Source organism: Trachurus japonicus, chromosome 5 (genome assembly GCF_045865225.1).
Source record: "Trachurus japonicus isolate A0001 chromosome 5, Traja_1.0".
Classification (NCBI taxonomy): Eukaryota; Metazoa; Chordata; class Actinopteri; order Carangiformes; family Carangidae; genus Trachurus; species Trachurus japonicus.
Genome location: NC_140911.1, coordinates 8501198 through 8522737, shown reverse-complemented (window position 1 = coordinate 8522737; position 21540 = coordinate 8501198). Strand labels below are relative to the sequence as shown.

The window sequence follows — 21540 nt, the reverse complement described above, 5'->3', positions numbered from 1 at the left end:
CCACCTGGTTTGTCTTCAATCAACTGGTCCGAACTGAACGCACAGTTTGGTTTTTGCTCAAAATCTCACCATCGACTTTCCAATAAAACAATATTCAGGAAGAATCCAGGGCTCATTAGTGAATGCACTGTTTCTGTCGGATGAACCGATACAATATTACATAGCGAGTAGAAACATCGACGCCCACTGTTTGTCTACTGCTTGTATTTGACAGCGATGAATGCAACTTAAACAGACTCACAATTTGCTGCGAAAATGAGAAATCTCGCAAGATCGCAAATCTTTGACCCCACACTTTGATTGTCTCGGCATAAATCATTATTCTCCTCTATGAGAATGAGCATCAGGGAAACATTACTTTTCCTCTGGATAATAAGTCTTGTCCAGCTGTCTCATTACATCACATCTGCTCTCTGATGGGAGAGGTATTCCACTCCTACACACTTGTCCTTTGAACCAACAGGATTTGTGCCCCCCCCTCACACACACACACACAGACACACACACAGACACAGCTCTGCACCGATCAAAATCTCCTCAGCCGGTGAACGCTCTGCTCGTCAGCAATTACCATCGCTTGAGAAGATGGGGGAGTACTGTACGTGTATGTGTGTGTGTGAGTGAGTGCGAGCGTGCACAAAGGGCTAAGCTGCTTTAACATGCAGAAAAGATGTCAAGTCTGTGATTACACCAGCTGATAACAAGTGGTTTAGCCGTGTGTGAATGTGCGTCTGAGCTGCCATTTCTTTCTTTTTTCTTTTTTTTTTAACATTGTCAGTGTCTTTGAGAGCGAAAGTGAGCGTTTCCATCTGTGTGTGTCCGTCCATATGTGCACCTTCACACTTATGTCACACGAGCAGACTCAAATGCCGTGGCCATGCAGTTCACCCACTCATCCGACTGTACCAATTCATTTTTCTTCCCCATCTTTCTGCTCTCTTCCTCTCCTCTGGATTTTTAAAACCCATTGTCCTCCTCTCCCACCCTCTGTCTTTGGCTAACAAGCAGAGTTGACTATCTAGCTCGCTGGCAGTCCGAGTCAGACATCTGAATCTATTACCACACCACACCACGCTCCAAGTCTCCTCTCTCCCACAGCCCATCCCTGACCATCTTTCTCTTTCTCCAAGCTCTCTGGCTTCCATTTGCTTGGTTGCCCACTATCATAGACTCAGACCTCCCTAACAGGTGGATGAAGAAAAAAAAATACGAGTACTGACAGACAAAGGAAAAATATGTGTTAAATTCATGTACACGTGAACATTTTAAATGCCAGGCTGATACTATATGGTGCTTCTGCTGTGGTTTTCTTTTCAATCTATATCCTTGTGTGCACCTGTAGCCAACTATGCCAATTAACACTGAATGAATACATAATGTTACAGGATGATCCTTTCCTTGTATTCATCCCAACAATTATGTGCAATGATCTGCTTCAAAACAGCAGATCCATGGCTCTTATTTTAGATGAACACTGTCATCTTGGGTCAAGTGAAAAAAAAAACCTCCTAGAGATTATTACAGGATTGACTGAGGAGAACTGAACCAACATGCCCATCTGCTGCTGGAAAGCAAACTCTCAGAGCAGCTGAAGTGATCTGAATTGACAGAGTGCTGTAACCACAGGTTAGTTGAGTGTGGGGGGGACGAGATGTTGAGGTAATATTTGCTTTCAAATCACAGATTTGATGTGTGATGAAGTCTTCAAACACACCTCAGATGAAATATCTACGCAACACTGTGTGACCAGGAGATAAGGAAATGTTCGATTAAAAAAACATAATAGTGGGGGGGGGGGGGGGAATCAATATATGTAAGGGAATGTGCAAAAACAACAGTAGAAAAATCCTGAGCAGAGAATAATGTTCAGCGATCGTTGACAAAATGTCTATCAGACGTAGACAGCAGGGGGGCCTGCTGGTTAGTGAGAACATCTTGCAACTGAATGGCTGCATATTCAGTGCAAAACACAACATCTCTACCCTCAAGTGCTTGGTGCTAGTGTTTCTACACAACGTCAGGGCAGTACTGTTAACATGTGTGGCAACATCCGCTGTGGTCGAGTGTTTGTCATTTCAGGTCTGACTTAAATGAATGTTGGGCTTTTCACCCTGGTTTTCATCATCTTTCTTTTGGACAGTGTCAAATGCTTCGCTCTGAATCATCACTCACTCTCGCACACACACACAAACACACACATACACACACACAAACACACACATACACACACAGAGGAAGGACAGGGACTGCAGGGTTGAAAAGGGAAAGATAAAAAGATGAGAGACAGAGGAGAAGGAATAAATGCTGGGAGAACATGTTGCCCAGGAGCACATGTTGCTGTGCAGATCCACACATCCATCCTGCTTTTTAATTCCCAGGTAAACCAAACATGCTTCAACAATGCCATCTAGTGGCTATTTATGGCATTGCTTCACCAACACCGTTTAGCCAAATACTAGATATACCAACCAATAATCCAACCTATGTGATATGTGACTTTGTTTTTTAAAAAAGATGCACAGCCTGACACTGTCATTTATCAGGATTCACAACATAACTGGACTGTCTGATTTGCTGCTTACACAACAATCAGGCTGGGGTGTTAAAGAAAAGAGGGGGTGTGAGAAATCAGGGACATCAGGAGTGACCAAATGGGCACAACACCTCTCCTCACACATTTAATCTCATGTAACCGATAAGATTAACACATCCAGACTTCATTATTTCTGGTTCATTAAAGATGTCCATTTCTTTTTACAAAACTCTGCTTTCTTTACAACAAAATCTTTTGGCTTAATTTGCATTGTGATATTTTAATCAAGGTGAAAACACGGATTGCAGGATAGTATCGGCTTGATTAATATGTTAAAAGCTTGTAACATTAGTGATAAGTTTGTGTGTCAAAGAGCAAAGCAGCATGGTGTATAAAGAGTGACCTATTTTCCGCACTGAAATTGATGTGAAAATTGCCTGTAGGGTTTATAAACTTCTGGATGGAGTATCCAAATATACATGTAACACTACAACATGCATATTTCATAAAAATGCAATACAAACTCTCAATAGCAATTGTTGGGATTGTAACAATGCTTAAAATGTTGTGTTAATGAGTCTTTGCCTCAGCGCAAATATGCAAATGAGAAACAAGCAATTTGTGTTTTTACTTTGTGACATGTTTATATGCACAAGCATGTTTTTAATGTTTTCAATTTAAAGATTCTGTTGTTTTTGTCATTTAAATGTATATACATTAATGCATACAGCAGACCTATCCTTTCTGCTAAACAGATCTAAAATTAAAACTGCACTCTCATGCTGTTGTGGATAACCTTTTTTTTTGGAGTCAGCAGATAAAAGGGAGCTTTTAATCTACAAAACTATACAAGTAAACAAACTGGCAGGTTACAAACAATGACCCACGACCTCCACACAGGCAGCAAAGTCGACTCTTCTCACCCCCATCCAGGAAGCTTCTGGAATTGAATAGTTTAAAGCAGATGCTTGTTTTTGTCTCTCTCATTGTGCTGTGAGTGTGTGTGTGTGTGTGTGTGTGTGTGTGTGTGTGTGTGTGTGTGTGTGTGTGTGTGTGTGTGTGTGTGTGTGTGTGTGTGTGTGAAAGTTGCTCAGAACTGAATGCCTGTGCATACTAATAGCATTTTATTTGCAGCATGAATGTCACCACTGAGGTAGAGATGAGTCGGGGGAAGAAAAACAAACACAGGAGGTGCTAATGAGAGAAAGGATAGGAGGAGAGACTAGGTGTTAATGTAACATGTCATCTCCTCCGTGTCTTCACTCAATGTGTAACTGTTAGGACCTAAATATAGTCTCCCAACAAGGTAGGATGACAGGTTGGAAAAAACTAAATTGTAAGCGTACCTTGCGGCAGAGAGGGAGAGAAGTTGACAGGGCAGGAGGACAGGGGGAAGGAACTAAAGTGCAGAAGCAATAGTTAGCAAAAAAAAAGAATAAACAAGGTACAGAAACTACAATATTGTAGAGTACACAGGTTGCCACATTTCCTGGACTGGGTTTAATATAGATACACAGCTGTACAAACTTGAGGTCCCCCTCCGTTAAAAAAAAAAAAGTGTTTTGCTTATTGTTATTTCACTTGAATGTTTGACCTTAACTGCTCAAGTTTGACACTAGACAGCTGTTTCACATCCATCTGCTGATGGAGGAGGATTTCTCTGGGCCCACCTAAAGATATATCAGACTTAATCTACAACAACTTACATTGATGTGTTATGATAAGATGAAACCTCCAGTGAGTCCAGCAATTAAACTTTGAATAATATCTGGTGATGTCTGGAGGGAACCTTTAGAGGATTAATGTGCAGGATTCAGAGCATATTATTGGCAGAAATTATATATAATATTCATAATTACATTTTCACCAGTGTGTAATTTAGGAGTCATTGTGTTTCTCTTAGTTTAGAATGAGCCACTTATATCTACATAGGGAGCGGCCACCCTTTGGTACCGTCATGTTTCTTCAGTAGCCAAGAACGGACATCCAAACACTGGCTTTAGATAGGTCCTCTTATGTTTTTAGGTGACCAGTAGGAAATGTAAGGGTGAAATTAGGGGATTATCAATTGATTGCAATCTGCAACTTCACCACAAGATGGCACTAACTCCCACACACAGGTCCAACAGTTGACATTTGGCTGAAGGTGACATGGGTGCGGCAACTATTAGTGCTACTCTGTCATGACCAGATTCGGATTTCTGCAACTCTAGCACTAAAGCGCTATTAAAAATAAAATATATGCTGGGAGAAGATTGTCTTGACTGATGGAAACTGGACTCAACAATTAATCAATATATTTTGGGGTGTTCTTTGTTTGTTTTTTGATAATAAATGAGGCAGTGTAGTATTAAAGACGCCCTGCCATATAAATTATATTCTCCAGACAAAAAGGGAACATGCCATTTTGGTATAAGGCCCAAAACAACATTACATTTCTAAGTGAAAATGAAATGCAAAAAAAAAATTCAACTGGAACCTGTGACTCATAATCCAGGTGCAATATCTGCCAAAAAATAAAAATTGAACTTTTTTTTTTTCATATTGTTCAGCCAAGATGTAAGCGGACACAGCGTTGGTTTAATTGACAGGTATGCACATGCACACATACATATAGACACAGTTATATACATACACACAAGTAGTCCCGGTGGTGGAGGTAAGAGCAGAGACAGGAGTAAATGGCTAATGTGAGTGTTTGTGACAGGCAGCCTGAGGCAGTGCGGGGAGCAGCTCAGCTCTCTTGACAGGTGTTGCCTCCCCAACTCCCTCAACTCCTCGTCACCTCACACTAACACACGCTGAGGAGCCAAGGGTGCATGTGGGGGAATAGGCTGGGGGTTTGCTTAGCTATATATATTTGTGTATTGTGATAGTGTCACATCAGTTTGTGTGCACGTGTGAATGTATACCTGTGTGTGTGTATTTGTGTTCTCCTCTGGGAAATAAGGCAGCTCCCAAACTACTCAAAGTTGAGCATTTTACGGTGGAATGGGAAAAGAGATGGAGGTGGTGAGATTTTTTTTTTTTTTTTTTTGGAAGTCTCCAGCTGTGTTGTTGCCGGTGGAAGCAAGGTTGATGGAAAATACGAGGAAAAGAGGAAAGACCACCTGCTAAGCACACAGATTTGATGGGACTCTTGAATCAGACTCACTGGTCCTTTCAATCTACTTTAAAGTTGAAGCAAATAATACAGAAACAAAGCCTATCTTTCCATTTAATCATGGAAGAATATTCTGTCAGGTTTCAGCTTCCTTTTGGTTAGGTTTGTGAAGCATGTGTGACATTTTAGACAGTAGTCAAGTCAAGCTGTGGAACAATGAAGGTGTTAAGACAGACAGGTGAGAAAGAGGAAAATGTGGAAGAGAGAGACGATGGTAAGATTTAGAGTTGTTATGCTCTCTAGAGTTCTCTCACACACACACACACTCATACATGTACTTCAAATCTATCATCACCTGAATGCAGCAAAAACACCACCCTTTACTTCACTTAAAAGAACAGATAAAAATTCTGCTTTGCACCTTTACACCAAGCTTCCTTTAATCTAAAGACAAAAGAAACTCAAACCTGTCAAACTTACCCGTCATCAATGACAGAGTCTGGTCAACAATTATTTTCTACACTGTACAACCACAGATATAATACTTTTTTGTCATCTTTGTCTTGTCATCCTACTTCTACACACACACCGATACACTTCACTAGCTTTTCATGTCACGCAAAAACACACACAGGAATGTGTCCCACTCTTGTGTCAAACTTAGTGAAACAGTGATGCCTTCATTTTCCATCAAAGTCCAAAACAACTCTCTGATTATCACCTCCTTTCTCTCCCACACACTGACATGTTATCAGTTTGAATTCTGGATCTGACAATATTGTGCAAGAACATTTGAAATGAGAAAGCAGAGCTGTCAGCATTTCTACATGGAGACAACAATCAATGTCTTCAGTTCACATACAAGCCACAAGTTCATCAGATTTTAGAAACAAATGAAACACCTGTGGCTTTTATTGTAATAAGTGTAAAATGTATTGCTCATGTCCCTTAAATCAAAATTCATAAAAACAGATGATCATATTTACATCCCAGTTTATAAGCATTACCAATCAAATACAATGCACATAAATATACAAAAAACAAAATACACATACTGTTTATCTCCACCATGACATGTAATGTATGTTATCCAACTGATTCATTGAGTGTAGAGTATAGTTGTAAAGTGAAAATCACAACATTGAATCAATAGTTTTGTGAGATACTGAGCACAGTAAAGTCTAGCTCAATAGGTCTACAAGTGTAAAACAAAGGTTTGACCCTTATCGAAGGCTCAAAATTTTTCACTCACCAGCAACTTAGCCTTTTCTTGCTCTTCACGGACCTTCCCTCTCTCAATGATGAGCGCGGGCGCCAGCTCCTCCAGGCCTGCAGTCCCAACAGTCTCTTTCTCCCTCTGGGCTAATCTGGCCAACTGCTCCTGCACCAGGGCCTGCTGCCGCTCAAAGCTAAAGCAGAGAAGAAGAAGCAGTAGTAGTGCTGCTTTTAATTGCCCCTCGGGGACAAATAAAGTTCTTGACTGACTGACTGACTGACTGACTGACTGACTGACTGACTGACTGACTGATTGATTGATGAACTGTTTTCATCTAAGCCACTTTGTGTATCATGTTAACATCTGTTTGGTAGGGTTTGAAGCAACAACCAATATCTATATTTTTTAGGATTGTGGGTAATGTGGTATTCATTAATCATTTTGTGAAATTCAAGTATTGCAAGAAAAATCTAAAAGGTTAGGGTTTATCATGAACAAACTGTAGTTTTAAGTCAGAAGGACTGAACATATAACATATCAGGATTGCCAGCTTTACAGATATAATGTATATAAAATAGCAGTAGTATTAGGTTGTTTGATATGCTTCTTCTACTCAGTATCAACTAAGATATTTCTTATCTACTAAACTGGCATATGGTTCATATAGATTTACACCACTGTCATTTTGGCCTAATTTGTTAAAGCCTTTGGAAACCTGACTATATATGGTAAAAATGCTTATATTATATCAAAGTCAAGTGCCTCATTAAGCATCCACAAAAGTCTGAGTGACAATAACTATTCATAACTATTAGAAAACCTTGTTTAAAAACAGCTCATTTTGCTATTGAGGCACTATTGATGCCACTGGTCAGGACAGTGTGGGCGTGGCAGATAACGCTATGATTGACAGCTCCATTGTCATAGCAACACGTCAATGGCGACCGTTAAAAAAAAAAAAAGTCCTCACCGGAGGACGTGCATCGATTGATTGATGCTATTTAGCAGCTAACTAGACTACCAGCTTCGTTTTGGAGCATCATAACCGTCTTTGGTCGTAGTCTCACAGAAAAAAAAGAAGCTTTTAACCGTCACTCATGTCTGTGTGAGCGCCAGGAGGGGCTGACAGACACACACACAGAGACAAGGCAGGTCGCGCTGGAAAGCTAATAAATGCTAAAAGCTAATCGCCAATTTACACACACCCTCCCTCCCTCCCTCCCCTCACCCCCCCAAAAAAACGGCTGTATCGGCTGTATGTAGAGAGGAGTTGTGAGGAGTTGTGGGCACACACACAGACAGACAGACAGACAGACAGACAAGGTAGGTCGCGCTGGAAAGCTAATAAAGGCTAAATGCTGATCGCGGATTTACACCCCCCCCACACACACACACACACACACACACATAAAAGAAACGGCTGTATCGGCTGCATGTAGAGGAGATGTGAGGAGTTGTGGGCACTGACAGACAGACAGGGCAGGTCGCGCTGGAAAGCTAATGAATGCTAAAAGCTAATCGCCACACACACACAACTCGGGTTGACATGGCTCTGGTTGTGAGGACTTGAGAGGAGTGGAGGAGCGACCGTTAGCAGAACGGTTTTGTTCGCCGCCACTGGGGGGCTGGGTGAGAGAACTGACGTGGCGATTTATGAGTGGGTAGGATTTATTGCGTGATAAATCCCAGAGATAACTCCGCCCAATTCAAACCTACTGTACAAAACCTTAAAAGACAAATATTTTCAATTTGGATGGAAACTTTTTTCTAATTATTTTTACATGTTTAATAATATGTACATAAGACCCTAAAATACATGGTTAGGAGGCTTTGGTGGATTTGGGTTTCCAGAGGCTTTAACGACAAAGACCCACATCAGTGGGAACAAATTATATTACTGGTATTTGCCACTAGAAACACCAATCAAGATAAAATATGTCAATAGGAAACAGCGTTACAGTGAGAGCAGAGCAGACCTGCCAACATGTTAATCTACAGACACTCAGTATGGTATATGAGCATTCCAGCAGCATAGCAGCATGCCCGTTATATAGAGAGTGTAAATCAGCACAGGCAAGTGTTTACAGGTCACTCAGCAAGTGTGTGTTCCCTGTAAACATTACACGTTAGTATCATGTGTCTGCTATGTTATACATCTGTCACCTCCTGTGATAGAGGCTGACTCTGTCAACACAGAGGGCTCGACCCTAAATATATGAGAGTATACATTAGGATCAGATTCAGTGCACAATCTTTTATTTACAAGGAATGGTTTTGGAGTTATTAAGTAATTACTTAATTATTAAATTCCAAGTTGGTCATTAGTAATGCACAATTATCATATATGGTAAATGATATACAATACGATACAATAAATTGTTAATCCACTCATAAATTAAGAATTGAAGTAATGAGGGTTAGGGTTAACCCTTATTGTTATTGTTAACCCCAACCCTAACCCTGCAAATTTCATGGCAGGTCGTTAACCTTGACACAGTGAACACCTACTCTTTGCGCAGTTCTTCCTGTATTTCTTTACTGGAGGGTCCCGTTGGTTTTGGACCTGAAATTCAAATGGGTTTAATGTTAGTTATATAAGCAATAAGAATATACATCATTTTCTAGCTCAGATGGAACAAACCGGTACATAAGGGGTTAAGTTCTGGCCAATTATAATCCCCTACGGGCATGACATCAGACTTAAAAAAATATCCGTGTTAAGTTAACTAAAAATAGGTTCCCCTATTAAACTATTATCTATCAGAAACAGCTAAATGTAGCTTTATTATTTAGGCTACACACTTTAATTACCAAATAACATATTTGAGCAACCCAGTCAGGTAGCGGTATTCTCAGACTCTAAAGTGTAAATATTCCGTGCAAGTGTGACTCAGTCAATGTCAATTGTTTCTATAATGAACAATCTAAATTAAGTCTCACAGCTGGAAAATTTACCTTTATCCTACTGTACAGTTAGTGTAAGTGGACAATCACTCAGTTGGCAGTACACCCAACTAAACCTAGCAATTAGTGATTAATTAAACAGTAAATACATTCACGAAAGTTTCAAAGTACAGTTTTTGTTGAAACTGTGTAGCATTAATTCAAGTGAATGATCATTTTGGAGCATGTAGTCAGGTATAGAATAAGCAGGTGTTCCTATTATTTTGCCCATCCGAAATCAGTGGGCTGAACAAAACAACAGCAGCACCACAAGCTGCAGCCACCAAAATGATTATACAGCTGAAGTGGCACCTCTATAACAAAGTTTCAACAGAATGGGCCAACCAATGGGAGCTCAGTGACAAGGACGGGTCTGTGACTGGGACGTACGTGGTGGTGGTGGTGGTTTGTGACTGTCCTGCAAAGATGATGGTGACTTCGAGCTGTCAGACCCCTGAGCGTCCCTCATCCGGCGGAGCACATCCTCTGAGAGCTGGAGCGTGGGAATAAACACAAGCACATAAACATCAGGGCAGGATGTGTTGCATGGTAAGGAGAAGTGTTGTAACCATTCATCCATCTATATCAGTGATGAACAAGTCAACAACACTATGAATCCAAAATGAAAGTATGATCAGACATTGATATATAACATCAAAGACGTGCCTTTATTTTGAAATTCCTCTGGCAGTTCTGAGGATGTTCATTTCATATTTAATTTACAGATGAATGAGTTTTCCTAATTCCTAAATTCTAAAATTATTTTGTTTGAGACTATAAATAGCCAGTTTTCCACAGAGTCCCTGCTTTAATGTAAATAAATAGGAATTTAATGATCTTTCAGTTTTCTTTTATTGAATGTGAACATTATAAAGCTCAGTAAATGACAATAAGGTACTTTATAGTGAATAGGAGGCCTGTTTTCATGAAACAAATTGATTGTTTTTACCATTTTTATATTTGGTTGAGCTCAGAAATAAAAATGCCAAATTATATTTTAGTAGCTTTTTGTGGTCTGATATGAATTGAGGTTATTCAATACAGCAGATACCATCTCATATCGATCAATGGTCCCTCAATCGAAATCAAATCATAATCTTTATGATATTGGCAAACATTGAATAGTTTCCATTTAAACCATTTTATTACTTACACACCCTTAGTAAGAAGCAGATTACAAAGTGACTGAATCTACCATCCTACCTGCAGATGTGCCTTTGAGCAAGTCACTTGCTTAACAGGTCCAGATGTAGCTATGTTTCTGTACAGCTGTGCCTGACCTCTCTGACCTTACTGAATAGTCATGTGTATTCACATTATAAACACAATATTCAATTTACTCTCCCACTCTCCAGTGACACTGTGTAAGTTCACAGGTGGGAAACAAGTGAATTGTGTTGGTAATGAAAATGAAACTGCTGTCTTTTGTGCCCTCAGCTACAGTAACACAACTCCTAGTTGACACAGGACACCTAACTAGCTAACAAATACAAGTCACGTTGTGGAAATGTTTCGCTAATATATATATTACAACGTTACTGCATCATGTCTGAGTATATGTGCTGCTTCATTGGCCATTTTTTTCTAGCAACACGTCGTTAGTGAAGCCGCTTTAAGAGTAGCCTACTAACCTTTACATGGCCGTAACGGTCACTGGGAATAGAGGGACAGACAGATAGAGGGGGGGGTCCCATGACCGGGTTCATCCCAGGACATGGGACCTGTCAACCGGCCAGCGCACCTTGCTTTGCCCGATAGATAAACCACCACCGCAAAAACAAGCTAACCGTTAATTAGCTCAAACGGTTGCAACTGAAAACAATTTGTAACCCTCTGGCTAGTGCGTGATAAGTTACGCTACGTTATATCTACCTTCACTCCTTCAATTACTGTGACCTTCTCGTCTTCGTCCAGTCCGAATGACACTTTTCTGGCCGTGCTTCCATTTCCTCCCATTTTCACCGGCTGTCGGTTCCCACCTGCTTTAGAGAAGGGGTGGGGGTGAATAAATAACAGCAGTGGCCCTGTCAGTCGTTGTGACAGGAGCTCAGAGTCATGAGAGAACTGCACAGAGTCGCCGCCACAGCGACTGTTGGTCAAAATACTCCAATAAAGGTCACTCTGGCTCTGCAGTATCCTCGAATCTCATTGGCTGGATGGATTAATTCGGACCCAATGAGTAACGGCCGTGCAGCTGTGTGGACATGGGGTAGATGGGAGTTGTAGTTTTCACGAACGACTAGCTTTTTAATGACAAATACGACATAAGGACGGATCGGGACAGACTGTGTGCGGTGGTGTATAGGCTAAAACAGATGCGCCATAAACACACGAGGGGAAATATACCTTAAAAAAAAAAGAAAAAAGAAAAGAAAATCCAAGAGTGTAGTTTCCACAAGAAACCACAGAGTGGAGTCCTATCCCAAAACTTCAACACACTACATAGCCCAAAATATTCAACATCTCACTCTTAAAACATTAAAAACAACCAAATCAAAGTCCATGGTTTATTCTGTAGTTCATGGAATGCTCACCACATTGCATTAATACAGGCTGGATATTATACAATCAATGCACTTAAATTAAAAAAAAAAAAGGCAATTTACACATCATTTGCAAAAAAATGATTTCGCCAACACACATTTTGTGTATGCAAAGAGCGCACTTCAGTTGCATCACAATGCACCTTGTGAACTCCTGTTATCAAACATCAAGCTGATTTCCCAATCACTATTCTAACTCCAAGTGATACAGCAGAGTTCACCAGCACTCAACTATGTATATAAATTATTTTTGAGATTTGGACAAATACTGTACTTCCTGGGAAATAACTCAATTCTTTACTGTTTTGTCACTTTACAATGGTGAAAAAATAAATGTAAGCCTATATTTTCTGCATATAGGTCTGCACTATTGATGAATACTGCTTTCTTAAACAGAGTAATCCATTCCTATGAAACATATAGTATTTTTAGGGGACAACCTGCATCCATTATATCTCCTTGGTAGGCATAAGTAAATGTGAGATGGTTCAAAAGAATCAAATATGCTATTGGAGTAATACTATGCATGGCAAGTATGATTTTATGAGTTAAGCAAAAGCAAACAACTCAAGTCTGAAATAAATCAAAATGGATTTTTTTTTCTCTCTGCAGCATGATATTGTCTCAAAATTTCATTCCACTTACATAACTTCCAGAGCGTGTCTTGCACAGACGGAATCAAAGTCATTATCTTTATAATGTGGCTGTATCAATGCCGACATTTGATACCATAAAAGTGAGCAATATTTTTTGGTCAGATTTTGCCACTTGTAATAACATCTATGAAAACTCTCAACACAGGAAACAGATTAGCAGCAAAACACTAAAAACCCAACTTTTCAGCAGCGACCCTTTTATAGCAAGCAGAGCTGAGCTAGATGTGCTGATATGAAATAAGCGCGAGTCTGAATTGGAATAAACAAAGAAGATTTCTGCTCATTTGTTGTTCAGATCACACAAATGGTGCATTTGCTCAATGACTCTGAAGCCAACAAATGCGCTTTCAGGAGCAGGAATGGCTAATGCGCAGTACAAGAAGAAAATCAAAGTACAAGAAGAAAATCAAAGCAAATGCAGGAAATAAATAGAAGAGGAAAGAAAGAAATGAAAAGAGGAGCACTTATGCCTGAGATGCTGTTTGAATTGTTCAAGAACTGATCTCGTGTCTCGGCCGGTAGCAAAGAGTCTTACAGGTGGTTTGTTATCTGTAGGGTTAATGCAGTGCCTGTATTTAGGGGTTACTGGTTTCCTTATTATATTGCAGTGACAGACATCACGCTTACACCATTCACTTATTGACGGGACAGACAGCACCTATCTCAGAAGACAAAAGTACACCTATGAAAATGAAACAGCACAAGTCCTTGCCTTGTATAAAGAGGCACGGTGACAGTGGAGTCACAAATCTAGTAGAAGGCAGCAGATAAAGTCAGTAGAGCTGCTGATGCTGTTACCCAAAGGCTGTAGTGGGAATGTACTGTACAGACAGATGTTGGGTTGTCATCAGAAGAATATTAGATGGATTTTTTAAGACTTGGGTTTTTTAAAATAGGGCTAAAACTTCATCACTGAGGGTTGAGCAGTTGATGCTGGAATGACAGAAAAATGTGCTGAGACGAGTCGGTAAAAGCCCCCATACTGAAGAGCCCGCAAAACAGAATTCAATATGGAGTCTGCCTGCCGAGGCCAGAATGAGGGACAGGACTCCTGACGTGGAGCTACAGCAGCAGTGCACTCTGGCAACAGTGTTACAAAAAGCAGTCGCTAAATTCACAGTCTTTCCAGATAATCGGCCAGCAAAAGTCTCTCCTTAGGTGTCCGCCTGTTTGTTTATTTATCGTGGCCTTGAAAGAAAGACCAAGATTACCCTTCCTTGAAGTCCTGCTACCTGGTCACCATCCTGCCTGACACACTACACATGCACAACACTGAAGCCCAGCTGGATAACCATCTCTCCTCGTCACGCTTTCACGCATTCACAGGCCGCCAGCGTTCAGCTTCAATGCTGTTGATGCTGCTGGATCCATAGGGTCCAGAGGCCACATCATCCAGGTATGCTCCCACCATGCGAGAGCTGCTGGGGCCAGAGCCATCAATCTGGGTGGAGGAGTAGAACAGGCCCTGGTCAGTCAGCTCCTTGCGTCCAAGTGTTGTAGCAACAGTGGGGGGGAGGTGGACATCGCTCTCATCCGGCTCATCCACCTGTGACTTGTAGGAGAACAGGATCTTGGGCTCTGAACTGTGGAAGAGAAGAAAGAAATAAAATAAAAGGAAGAAAGAAGCTCAAGTGTATTATAAGTGCATATATAAGGTATTGTGTATATTTTGTGATATTCTTTCTACAAACCCAAAGAAGCCTTTGAGGAATGTGACGTAGATGAGTGGTGCAAATGCGGAGAAATACAGGAAGGTGGTGACATCCACACAGCTGGATCACAGAAAACAAAATGAAGACAAGTTCAAAATTAATTAGTCCCCTCAGAAATCAGCTTTATTAGACAGAAGAGCCCAATCAACTGGTTGCTGCTGTAAAAATGTCCTCATACTCTCACCTAATCTCCACCAGGATTAAAAAAAAATCAATAACAGACCAATTCCACAACAGCTTGTCCAACATAAACGTTAATGTTTAAAAACCAGAACTGCTCTTATTCCAAAAACGTCACTCCAATCATATTTCTCTTTCTAAATTTAACCAATAGCTTAAATATTCATCACTCAAACACAGAAATAGCCATAGTTATATGCTAACTATCGATTGATTAAATAAACTGCACACACAGGGTTCATGAGACATCATAATACTGACCAGAGTCCCTCTATGACTCCAGCACAGAGCAGAGCGCTACCCAGCCCCTGGACAAGGTTCAGCAAAGACAGGATCCCAGCGTACACATAGAAACTCCGCTTAGCTAAACAGGGTAAGCAAAACAAACATTAATGAACTACAGAGAGCAGGTGCTGTCATTTATATGGTATCATGCAGTGATAAGAAAGACGTTAGCAGGAGAAGTGCAAAGTTTCCATTTATCAGTTACATGACGTATAATACTCATCTTTTAAAGCAGAAGAAAGCGATCCGGTCGTTTTGGCTAATGCTGCGTTCCAGGCCGGCTTTTGAAATCGTAAATTACAGCTTCAAGTCACGACTTACGACTTTGTAGCGTTCCAGGCAACCCACAACTCGTGTTTTTCCGACCTGTTTTACCTGTGAAAGTCACTATAACGGCCACTCGTAACTTCCGACCCGTGAACTCGTACCAGATCGAACTGGTACGACTTCACAGGTCGGAAAAACACGAGTTACGGGCTGCCTTGAACGCACCATGACAGTCCTCGTCCCTATGTCACCACACTCACGGCGTCCCTTGGCTGCACACACAGCCCTTCATGCCGTTCTCTCTCCTCATTGGATAAAAATTGTAGGATACGAGAAAAGTTTTCTCCTCGGCGCAGAGCAGAGTGACTGACAGACCCGTGTTTCGGTCCAAACACTCTATGTAAGTGATTGCTGTCGGAAGATATAACTATTTAAGACTTATATTACAGTTTTTCTCAGTCGCTTTGGTGCTATTCTCAGATCAGAATGAAAGTTCTCATAACTATTAGTTCAACCTCCACAACATGTAGTCATTTGTCCACATCATAGTAGCAGTTTCTCCTTCCTCTGAACAAATTGCAAATGCTTTTGGACATGTATCAGTTGCTCTCATACAATTCTCTGCTGTTTTACAACATTATCGTTTGTTTATGTCATGTCAGTCAAAATGAACTATACTTTTGAACGCTGAATGGTCTTTCCCTATAGAACTAATAGTCCTCATTTCATTGCTTGAGTCATTACATACAAAATTCTTGAACTAGTTTTCAAAATCTGTCAAACTAGTTTTAAATTTTGGGAGAAGCACTGTGAATTCAATTATTCAAACATTTAGAGTAAGGAACAACAGGTATGTATGGTATTGGACAGTAATTCAGCACTAAACAATCTGCACTGCTGTCATTGTGTCAGGCATTACTGTAAGATACAGTGGGACAAGAACTTTTTTACATTTACATTTAGACTTACAGCTTCACTAGAGAACAGATTTACTGTGTTGTAATGTATTACAGCAACCACAGTAAAGATTTCCCATCTTTACAGTACGGTACTGTACTACAGCATTTTACAAGTAGGAAGCACTTTTACAGTATTATACACTACAGTAATAATGGTTGATGCAGTAGCCTACATGTACTGTACATTACTGTAATTTTACTCTGCATCACATAGGATTACAAGACAACCTCACAGAGGTGGAAGAGACTGAGCCCATTACAAACAATGGCATAAGGTTGAAAGAGATACAATGTAAGGATGACATTACTGTATCTTTGGGAATATTGAATCTGTTTCAATCGCTACAATTGACAGAGTGATGTAGATGAAAATGTGACAGGAACGTCTGGATGTGCAGGAATGATTTACAGTACTCTATAGGTTCAGTTACTATATGTTTGTTGTAGATGACTGTAGTGTATTTTTCCTTTGAACAATGCTGTGAACAAATCAGAATTGCAAAGAGCATATGCAGTAGAAATGTGAAACATACATATTCAGTATCTCCACTAAATACAGTAATGTGTAACTTTACTGTAGTTTTCACGTGGCTACAAGTAGTGTATAGTGCTGTCTTGAGCATTTTCAGGTAGTATCATCACTTTTTGCATTGGAAAACACTTAGAGAATAAAGTGTCCTAATGAAAACATGACAAAGCCATTTGACTATCTTGTTCATAAACGATGGTGTCAGGGCTTCTCATTTTGACGACACTGACAGTTTCATTGACATGAGTACTTGCTTTTGAGGGATGGACAATCCATTTTGAGCAAGTGACGCGCTTTTGCAGGTTATCCACTAGGTTTTGCAGTTTGTGATAATTGTTCTGAGAAATGCACTAACTGTTGTGCAAATGTTAAGAGTGATGTGAGAAAAGCACCAAAGCGACTGAGAAAAACTGTAACACAAAAATATCGCTTACTTCTGCTTTAACTCATCAAATCTAATTTCTGCTCTTAATTGCACTCGAATCTGTAACTTACATGGCAGAGATATCCTCTCCCTCAGTGGAGTTTTAGGCAAGATCACAATCAAAGAGTACACCTGCAAAATAGGGGTCAAAATGATCAATCACACCAATCAATTATCTTAAGAGTTTTATCCTTTTGCTCTTATTGCTACTGCTGCAGAGCTACAGGTTACTGACCAGGAAGAAGAAGCAGGAACTGGCCAACCAGAAGTGTCGTCCTCCATGGCCGTAGATGTTGAAGTCCTCAGCAGAGAGGTGACTGTCTGGATAAAGGATCTCTAGTGTGCCCTAAAACAATTTATTATCCGTTTTAATCGAATAAAATGCATAATGTCAACTTCCCAGAAATGTTCTGCAGTGCAATGTTGTCATCTCATATCTAATCAAAGTTTAACTCCTGCCATCTGCCATTACCTGTGTGATGGAGTAGGCCAGAGCCAGCACAGCAGTGATAGCCAGCACACGTTTGATACTGGACTTGCTCTCAAGGTGACCTGTAAAATAAGGAAAGAGATATGACTGAAAAAAAAACAGCACAGACTGCAGTTATATAAATATACAGTGGGTAACTTGCTGAACATACTGTAACAGGCATGTGATGTAAAAACTGGAAAACACACTACATGGATTGTTTTATAAACGAGAACTGAAACCAGCACCGCAAACTAACCGAAAGCCAGTCCCAGGATGATAACGCTGAGCTCAATAGCCAACAAGAAGAAACGGGTGATCTCCCACAGCACCTAAAGAGACAAAAAACATCATGAGGTTCTACTGTGACCAAATGTGCTGCTTACACATATTGAAACAAAACATATACACAACTTTACAAGTCATGTGACACAGACTCCTCAGTGTTATGCAATGAATTGTATTTCTGTCCTTTCTACATTACAACCATGACAGTGAATGTACCATGGGAACAGTAGGAGCATCTCTGTGAACTCCATAGGGATCTGTCTGGTATGTGAGGAATGTCAGCCAGGCTTTCAGTTTAAGACATGAAAGCTTTGCAAAGTCATGCTGCAGTCTCTAACACGCCCTCTGGGTAAAGAGATTTGCCCTGTGACAAAATGTGGTGACTGCTACTTTAGTATGAGTGAAATATTTATTCTGCAAAGATGCAATAATGTCAAAAACTACATGAATATTTAAGATTTTATAGCATTAAACTCCAGGAAATAAATTCCTAGACCATTCAAACTGGTATGCCACAGTGAAAACCAATTTTCCCCTAAATTATCTGTTCCTCCAAATGAAAAGCTCTGCACTTTTCACTGTTGTTTACAGTAGACATGAACATCTTGTGATGAGCACAGCTGATGTTTCCAGTTACAGAAAGAGAAAAGTATACACAGTTCCTCCATGGTTTAAAAATAGATGCATTTATAAATAAACAGTGAAAATACAAAGTGTTGTTCACATTTGAATCAACAGATGAACAACCAAAAAAAAAAGCATTATTGAAGCACTTTCTTACTTTGTCTATGATGGTGGCAGCACTGGAGGCACTGACAGTCATGGACACTATCGCCCGGGTGATTCCAACTGCTGCAACAACAAAAACCTAAGAAATACAAGTGCAGAATTAGTTAACACGAGTGACACACAATGAACAGAGTTTCTTTATTGCCTGGTGAGGCACTGCAGAGCTAGAGTTTTTCTTGTTAGATTACCATCACTGGGAGGATAACACAAATAGAGCGATGCAGTAAATTTTGGAAACAAAGAGTAAGCACCTGCCACTGAGAGGGAACAGATTATAAGGCAGAACAGTAAACAAGAAACAACCTTATCAGCAAGACATTCAACAAGGTCACTTGTCTTTGGCGTTTGAGAAAAGTGAAAGTAAACGGCATTAACAGGTGCATCGTCCAAACTGATTTTATGCGGATCACTGACACAGTAAAATGTGCAGATGCTCAAGTTTTCATTCTGATCAAGATAAACACAAGTGCTACCATCTACTGAGTGTGTAGATGTCAAGCTACAGTACTGTATGTTGTGGTTTCTGTAATGTGTCTCGTACCAGCAAATAAAAGGTGACGAAGATGGGGCTGGAGGTGAGTCGGATCTTTGCCCTGGCCGAGGGCAGCTTCCACATCAGGAATACAAAGAAGGCCACATTAGGAACTAGTAGTAAAATGTCCCAGAACCGGACCCTAAGACAGAGAAATGACAGTCAGGACAACAATGCAGAACTTTCTGAGACATGAAAATACATTTTGCACAGTTATTTCCACTTTGCATTTCTTCATGAACTGAAACGGTTTCCTCTGCAGTATCCTGCTGATTACCTGGACTCTCCAATGTCGTCATACAGAACTTGCAGACATTTGTGAGGCCTGGTGATGTTGGCTCCAGAGTCAGGTTTCCAGGTTGGGAATGCTGATGTGTTCTCCAGAGGTGACGGTGAAATACTGCCATTGTACTGAGTAAACCTAACCACAGCAGTCACTGTGGCTAGCATGGTGTCAGAGCCTGAGGATAAAAAAAACAAGAACCTAATTAAGTCTGTTATTAATTAAACTGGTTCCTTATTGACCCAAGGCAGACATCTTACTTCTCATTTAAAAGAAGTACGGTATGGAGTAGTGTTGTCGTGCTGGAGACCGGACATGAGACCATATTTTCAAGGTCTTGGTCTCAGTCAAGCTGGACTCGGTATTTTTTCTCAAGCCCACCAGTCAAGACCACAGTTGCAGCAGCATCTTTTTTTTTTAACCACAAATGTCTCTCTCTGTCACCCACTCACTTTGCTCTATGGAATGTAATTCAATAACTTTAAGATCTTTGTTCTACAAAAGAGTATATTTGTGTAACCATCTGAAAAACTTGGTTGCACCAGTGTCAAAAGTGGGAGAGACTTTAGCAGGTTGTGTGCTGCTGCTGTGTTATTCTGTTCAAACCAAACTTTGTTTCCATTAAATATGGTATAGCCTTTATATGGAATTATATTTTCTTTTCAGCCAAAGAATAATGTAAATATCAACCCACATGATTATTATGAGCACTGTTACTGAATACAATAATGGTCTTGAAAATGGTCTCGCATTGCTTTGGTCTTGGTCTTATCTTAGATGGTCTTGAGACAACACTAGTATGGAGTTTCTAATTTACACGGAAGTTTCGTTTATGAATGGTGGACTGGAGAAAGGGAGCAATTCTAGTGGAACTTAAACTCAGTCGTGATATAACAAAGCACAACAAAACACCTGTGCTGCTGCCTCAACCAGGAATTTAAAAAGACATATGGAGTTGTTTAATAATTGTTGGGGCCAGGCCAGGGCCGCTGTCTGTCCTCAGCTTTCTCCACTTTAAGACAAACATTATGTAACGAGAGCGGCTGCGATACGAGCCATGTGTGGTGTGAAGTTAAAGTTTACCATCGTTAAAACTATCCTAATCCTATTAACATTTACTTAACGCCTCCTCAACAATTAGAAAGCTGCCAAGACACAATATATTACTATAATACTACAGTGGCAAAATGGTTTTCAATAAAATAATCTTAACTTATCTTTAAAAAACATTATTTCATAAGATTTAACGAAACACTTCCAGTTTGGTCCGTAAAGGGGAATTACAGACGTTAGCTAACGCTGCTAACGTACTTCAAACCCGCTAGCGCTCGTCGGGAGAAGATAATATAAATGTGAATTTAAAATGATACTCTCCGTCTATTTCCACTCAAAACAAACGCGGTGATGGTGGCAGTGCTGACGATAAACATGTCTTGCTGATAAAACTGGAGGCAAGCCGACTGTGCTCAGGTTTAGCAACAAAACAAACGTGATCTAGTGCAAGTGCAACGACGCTGACCCGAGCTACAAATTATCCCCAAAAAATATATATCTTACCGATTCAGAAGACTCGGATCCGAAGGTGCAACTCGTTGTAAATTGTTTTTAGAAACAATATAACTCCAGCACCTGCGATACACGCCGTTATACACACTGTAATCGATCAACAAATCGATCACTAATACGGGACATGGCTGTACTGAACTAGATAGTTTCGTTAAGAAATTTCCCCCATACGGTCAGCTGACACTCGCCAAACAAGCGGAGCAACTCTCGCGAGACGACACGAGATCATGACGTAACCGTGACGTATGTTAGTGTTGCTGTTT

The 21540-nt window shown here is 40.3% G+C and overlaps 2 protein-coding genes across 7 annotated transcripts in view; both read right to left on the bottom strand.

Annotated features, from left to right (window-relative positions):
- chchd6b (coiled-coil-helix-coiled-coil-helix domain containing 6b) overlaps positions 1-11886 on the bottom strand; it is a 52515-nt gene extending 40629 nt beyond the window's left edge. For 2 of the 6 annotated variants that reach the window (XM_085775979.1, XM_085775982.1), the window contains exons 1-4: positions 11668-11886; positions 10186-10288; positions 9361-9415; positions 6889-7045 (exon numbers count right to left, since the gene is read on the bottom strand). In XM_085775979.1, the coding sequence (XP_085632105.1) occupies positions 6889-7045; positions 9361-9415; positions 10186-10288; positions 11668-11751 (399 nt within the window). In that variant the 5' untranslated portion in view covers positions 11752-11886. Of the gene's footprint in view, positions 1-6888; positions 7046-9360; positions 9416-10185; positions 10289-11426 lie in introns of all 6 variants that reach the window. The other 4 variants (XM_085775980.1, XM_085775983.1, XM_085775984.1 and 1 more) reach the window with 4 other exon arrangements.
- Positions 11887-12288: 402 nt separating this feature from the next.
- tpra1 (transmembrane protein, adipocyte asscociated 1) lies at positions 12289-21444 on the bottom strand. Its single transcript, XM_085775978.1, has 11 exons — positions 21269-21444; positions 19706-19889; positions 19438-19570; positions 18889-18975; positions 18079-18151; positions 17823-17902; positions 17586-17696; positions 17422-17482; positions 15148-15250; positions 14686-14766; positions 12289-14577 (listed from the first exon to the last, which is right to left on the bottom strand). Exons 2-11 carry the CDS (start codon positions 19876-19878, stop codon positions 14307-14309), a joined length of 1173 nt encoding a protein of 390 aa, XP_085632104.1. The 5' UTR covers positions 19879-19889; positions 21269-21444; the 3' UTR covers positions 12289-14306.
- Between the last annotated feature and the right edge of the window lie 96 nt (positions 21445-21540).